The following is a 6,292-nucleotide window of genomic DNA, read 5'->3' on the forward strand; positions in this document are numbered from 1 at the left end:
TAATTCATAAAATGTGACATAAATAGATTTTTTTTTTTATTTGCTTCTTTATTTATCTTTGTATTAATTCCCTTATTTATTTACTCTTCTGTTTAATTTTTCCCTTTTATTTATTGACGTATTTAGTTTTTTATTAATTTTTAGATTTATTAATTTATTTTTTGCATTTATTTATTTATTTATTTATTTAGCATTAATTTGTATTTTTTTTATATTTATTTTTTCATTTATTTTGCATAAATTTGTATTTGTTTATTTATTTATTTATGCATGATTTTACTTTGCATTTCACCCCTTATTTATTTCCTCAAACGTATTTGTTTCTGTACTTTTCTTTACACATTTCTTTATACATTTCCGCCTCATTATGTGAATGGGAGGGCCGTCACTCAACGTGTGTCATCATGGGGTCCCGGTGCATGACTCTATGCTAGCTAGTCTCGTACCGGTACAGATGTGCAGATCAACCGTCTGAAGCTGAACTCTTTCGTGGACCCACCGTCAGTCTCCTCCCAGATGTTTAGCTCGTTCAGAGAGGGAACCTCCAGGCCGCCGCCGGAAACGCACCTTTTTTTTCAAGAGCTAGACACAAAAATCACATCGTCAAATTTTCTTCTGCTGTTAACACGAAACACTTCCTATGGCCGGCAGCGACGCGGCGCCTCGTCTGCTGACGTTCTTCAGTCGTGATGAAACCTCCTCAAACACACATACTGAAACGCTCAGCTGGCTGCTGCAGCATGTGAGCTGGATGAAACGGGATCCTGCTGCTGTCATGTGTTATCATTCAGAGTGGAGGCGCGCCCTCCGTACCGAGGTCACGCTCTGCACATACGCCAGAGTGCATGTTCTCTGCAGCACGTATGTTCATTTAAACCAACTCAAGTGGATCTCCTCCAACATGTGAAGCTTTATTTAGGCGTGTTTGTGCCGGCAGCACCGCCGTGTGCTCCGTCTGGGAACTACGTCACAGAACCATCTCCAGCTCCTCAGAGTGACGGAGCAGTGACCCAGTTTCCAGTCAGGACCGTCCCTGTAGGGATTGAGTAATAACCTCAACTCAGTGTTTATACTGCAGCAGAGTTTTATTGGGTGTTTCACAATAAAGTGAAACCGTGTAAATGTGTGTCCTGACAGCAATACGACCACTGGAGGCCCAACCAGCCCGACAGCTTCTTCCAGTCCGGAGAGGACTGTGTGGTGATGATCTGGCACGAGGGAGGCCAGTGGAACGACGTGCCCTGCAACTATCACCTGACCTTCACCTGCAAGAAGGGCACAGGTACGCACACTCATGCACACTATATCACACTAATGCACACTAATGCACACTAATACACACTAATGCACACTAATGCACACTAATACACACTAATGCACACTAATATACACTAATGCACACTAATACAAACTACTACACACTAATGCACACTAATGCACACTAATGCAGACTAATACATAGTAATACACACTCATGCACACTATATCACACTAATGCACACTAATGCACACTAATACACACTAATGCACACTAATGCACACTAATGCACACTAATGCACACTAATATACACTAATGCACACTAATGCACACTAATACAAACTAATACACACTAATGCACACTAATGCACACTAATGCAGACTAATACATAGTAATACACACTAATGCACACTAATGCACACTATATCACACTAATGCACACTAATGCACACTAATACACACTAATGCACACTAATGCACACTAATACACACTAATGCACACTAATGCACACTAATGCACACTAATATACACTAATGCACACTAATGCACACTAATACACACTACTACACACTAATGCACACTAATACATAGTAATGCACACTAATACATACTAATGCACACTAATGCACACTAATACACACCACTACACACTAATGCACACTAATACATAGTAATGCACACTAATACATACTAATGCACACTAATGCACACTAATACACACTACTACACACTAATGCACACTAATGCACACTAATGCACACTAATGCACACTAATACACACTGATGCACACTAATATACACTAATGCACACTAATGCACACTAATACAAACTAATACACACTACTACACACTAATGCACACTAATGCACACTAATGCAGACTAATACATAGTAATGCACACTAATACATACTAATGCACACTAATACACACTAATGCACACTAATGCACACTAATGCACACTAATGCACACTAATACACACTAATGCACACTAATGCACACTAATACACACTAATGCACACTAATATACACTAATGCACACTAATGCACACTAATACAAACTAATACACACTACTACACACTAATGCACACTAATGCAGACTAATACATAGTAATGCACACTAATACATACTAATGCACACTAATACACACTACTACACACTAATGCACACTAATACATAGTAATGCACACTAATACATACTAATGCACACTAATGCACACTAATACACACCACTACACACTAATGCACACTAATACATAGTAATGCACACTAATACATACTAATGCACACTAATGCACACTAATACACACTACTACACACTAATGCACACTAATACATAGTAATGCACACTAATACATACTAATGCACACTAATGCACACTAATACACACCACTACACACTAATGCACACTAATACATAGTAATGCACACTAATACATACTAATGCACACTAATGCACACTAATACACACTACTACACACTAATGCACACTAATACATAGTAATGCACACTAATGCACACTAATACACACTACTACACACTAATACACACTACTACACACTAATGCACACTAATACATAGTAATGCACACTAATGCACACTAATACACACTAATGCACATTAATGCACACTAATACACACTAATACACACTAATGCACACTACTACACACTAATGCACACTACTACACACTAATGCACACTACTACGCACTAATACACACTACTACACACTACTACACACTGCATAGAGCCTGTTGTAATGTGTTCTGTACGAACACGTCGATGTTCAATAAGTGTGAGTTGAAGCTCTCTGTGTTCTCCACCATCAGTCTCATGTGGGCAGCCCCCCGTGGTGAAGGATACCCGCGTGTTCGGTGCCGTGAAGCCTCGCTACGAGATCAACGCGCTGCTCCGCTATCACTGTGAACCGGGCTTCATCCAGAGACACCCCCCCACCGTACGCTGCCGAGCCAACGGCCAATGGGACGAGCCCAAAGTCACCTGCACAAGCCGTGAGTGTTCGCTCCAGAATCACCGAGCTGTTTGGAGGAATGTTTTTTTTACTTCTAACGCTCTTTTTCCATCCGTCCTCTCAGCCGCCACCTACCACAAGTCGTTGACTCTGCGGCGCCCTAACCACCACGTCCATCACCCGAAGAGCGCTCAGAAACCCGATCAGAACCAGGAGCAGCAGCAGAGTTACAGCGTCTTCCAGAGCTTCTGGAACCCGTTCCAGAGGGAGAAGAGGCAGCAAACCCACGACGAGGACCGGATCAGGCACTGATCGGGGGTTTGTGAGTCAGCTCCGCGGCGGCGAGCGAACACGGCGGGCTCGCCGGAGGCATCGATAGACGGTAGAGATGCACTGAACTGTCTATCGATGGCTCTCTAAAGGACGAGGGGGACGTGTTTCACCACAACACCGTCCCCCCAGAAACACTCCAGGATCTGAACCGTCACACTAGAGACGACTTAGTTTCATTATATCAGGACACGACGCTCAACGCTCCATCATCACTCTGACCTCCATCTGACCTCCATAAGGTGTGAAGAGGGTCTAGACCAGCGGTCAGCAACCTGCAGCTCTGCAGCTCTTCTCCAGCGGCTCCCTGTGGACTTACAAACATGGAAACTCTTCTTTTGTTTACATCTTCATTTTTATTTATCATTGTTGTAGGTCTCTGGTACGACGGTACGACGGTACGACGGTACGACGGTACGACGGAGTATTAGGGCCACATTGAGGAAAAAAATATTTTGGGGATTACGAGAATAAAGTCAGAATATAAAGTAGTAATTTTACGTGTTTTTTTTCCCCCGTAAAATTATGACCTTATTCTCGTAATATTACGACTTTTTTTCTCGTAAAGTTATGACTTCATTCTTGTAATATTACAAATGTTTTCTCTTAATGCAATGACTATATTGTTGTTTTATTACGACTTTTTTCCCGTTAAGTTATGACTTTATTCTCGTAATCTTCTGACTATTGTGTAAATCTCAGATGTTTTTTCCTCAATGTGGCCCTAATACTCCGTAGTACATTGTCTCTTTGGCCTTCGCTGCATTAGACTGATATACTATATACTTAGACTATAAACTGTGTTACCTTCATCACAATGATCACATGTCTTCTGACAGTAAAGGTTGCTGACCCCTGGACTAAGTTTATGATTTTGGGAAGATACAACCTGAGCGTTGTCGCGTCGTCTCGCCACCAAAACACAACATCCACTGACGTACCTGTGGTTTATTTTTATAAGAATTAGCCCGGTAGTTTTGAGGATTTTAGATAATGTTATTGAGCATGAATTCATCACTTTAAATTATTATCATAGAGCATTTTTAAATGTGTCCAGTTTCGGTTTATTGACTCATTTTGACCGGCTGATTTTTGTAGATTTTTGTACAAAAAAAATATTTTAGCTGAGAAAAAGTTTTTTTTTTTTTTAAATAAAAGGGAGATTTAAAGAGCGGCACACGAAGCTGAAGAGGAGATTATTATGAATGTGTGTGTGCTATTAATCATAGGATATATATATAATATAGATACTATATGAAGCCATATGAATTTAACTTATTGTATACTTTAAAACTATGAATGGACTGTGATATTAAATAAAGGTCGTTGGAACTGAAGTGATTCTGTTAATGAGGACTTTCTTTACTGTTTACAGATGTGATCACGTAGAACGAGTTGCATGTACCATTGTACGGAAGCCCCGGAAGGCAAGAGAGATTTTTTTTTTTATTCCTGGTGATCCATTTTCTAAGTCTGGTCTAAGTTATTTTCTTTCCTGTGTTTATGACTTAAGAACAACCGGGATAATCTTTCTGAATTTTTTTTTTTTTCTGTTCTCTACTTTGTGTGAAAACAGGTGAAAAAAAAACATTTTCTAAGTTACTTTATTTCTTTTTTTTGCTTCTTAGTGAAAACAGATGGAAGATTTTTTTTTTTTCTTTTGGTCTGATTTTTCTGTTTGTTGTTGTAATATGTATTTCCACCACCAGAGGGCACCACTGCCCCGTGTTCTAAATAGGTATAAGCATTCAGGTTTTCTTCCAGGTGAGCTTTAATTATTTCTGCATGTTCTCTAAACACAAGGTACATAAAGACCATTTCAACGACATTGCGTTGCTAGGCAACAGCGTGGGTCTATGTTTACTTCCTGTCAGTTTATGTCATTCACATCCACTGTAACAGGAAATAAACTGTGACACATCTGGAATGTATAAAGTTTACAAATGTGAATTTTGTTTTCACTTGTTTCACACAGAAAAAAAAAGATTATCCTGGTAGAATATTTTTTTTATTCATGAACACAGCAGAACAAAATATTTAGATCAGACTTAGAAAATGGATCACCAGAAAAAATAAAATCGCGCTTGCCTTTCAGGGCTTCCGTACATTTGTCTTTAACTCAACGAATTCACCAAAACGCTCGGCATCGTTTTAAACATCTTCTACGACTCCGAGTCGGGTTATGAGCTGGAGGTACCGTAGATATCGCTTTCTGCTACACATCTGGAATCTGTTTTTAATCCATCGAATAAGGAAATGTGAAAACTGTGTGTTTGACCTTCTCCTCTTCATGCCCTTCATACATTTTCCTTTTTTATATATATTGTTTGTCAGTGTTTGTGTTATTTTTGTAATGTTCTTCTACTCCATGTGGTTAATGGGGTTCGCTGTATCTGTGGCTCATCACAGCTCATTTAGATGTAATCGTTGTTTCTTTCCCTGTTTGAGAAAACAAATGTCCATCATCTGGTTTCAGTGTCATTGTCGGCTGTGTGTGCAATAATATGAACTATTATAACACAACCTGTGTTTGTGTAGTTTTATTTTATTCCACTTTATTGACAGAACCTGCCAAAATAATAATTAAATAAATGACTCGACAAAAAAATAAATATGTCATTAAATGTAGTAAAAATAATATAAAAAATAAATTTTGCCATTAATATACAAATAATATGTGTCACAAATTCATATTTCTGTTTTAATTTGCCTTTTTATTTATTTTTTTA

The 6,292-nt window shown here is 39.0% G+C and overlaps 1 protein-coding gene across 2 annotated transcripts in view; it reads left to right on the plus strand.

Annotated features, from left to right (window-relative positions):
- Positions 1-4,900, plus strand: part of vcanb (versican b) — a 31,784-nt gene extending 26,884 nt beyond the window's left edge. For both annotated transcript variants that reach the window (XM_074617000.1, XM_074616998.1), the window contains exons 14-16: positions 1,138-1,282; positions 3,091-3,273; positions 3,358-4,900. In XM_074617000.1, coding sequence (XP_074473101.1) covers positions 1,138-1,282; positions 3,091-3,273; positions 3,358-3,545 — 516 coding nt within the window. In that variant the 3' untranslated portion in view covers positions 3,546-4,900. The remainder of the gene's footprint in view (positions 1-1,137; positions 1,283-3,090; positions 3,274-3,357) is intronic.
- The last annotated feature ends 1,392 nt before the right edge of the window (positions 4,901-6,292 follow it).

Source organism: Sebastes fasciatus, chromosome 19, assembly GCF_043250625.1.
Source record: "Sebastes fasciatus isolate fSebFas1 chromosome 19, fSebFas1.pri, whole genome shotgun sequence".
Taxonomy (NCBI): domain Eukaryota; kingdom Metazoa; phylum Chordata; class Actinopteri; order Perciformes; family Sebastidae; genus Sebastes; species Sebastes fasciatus.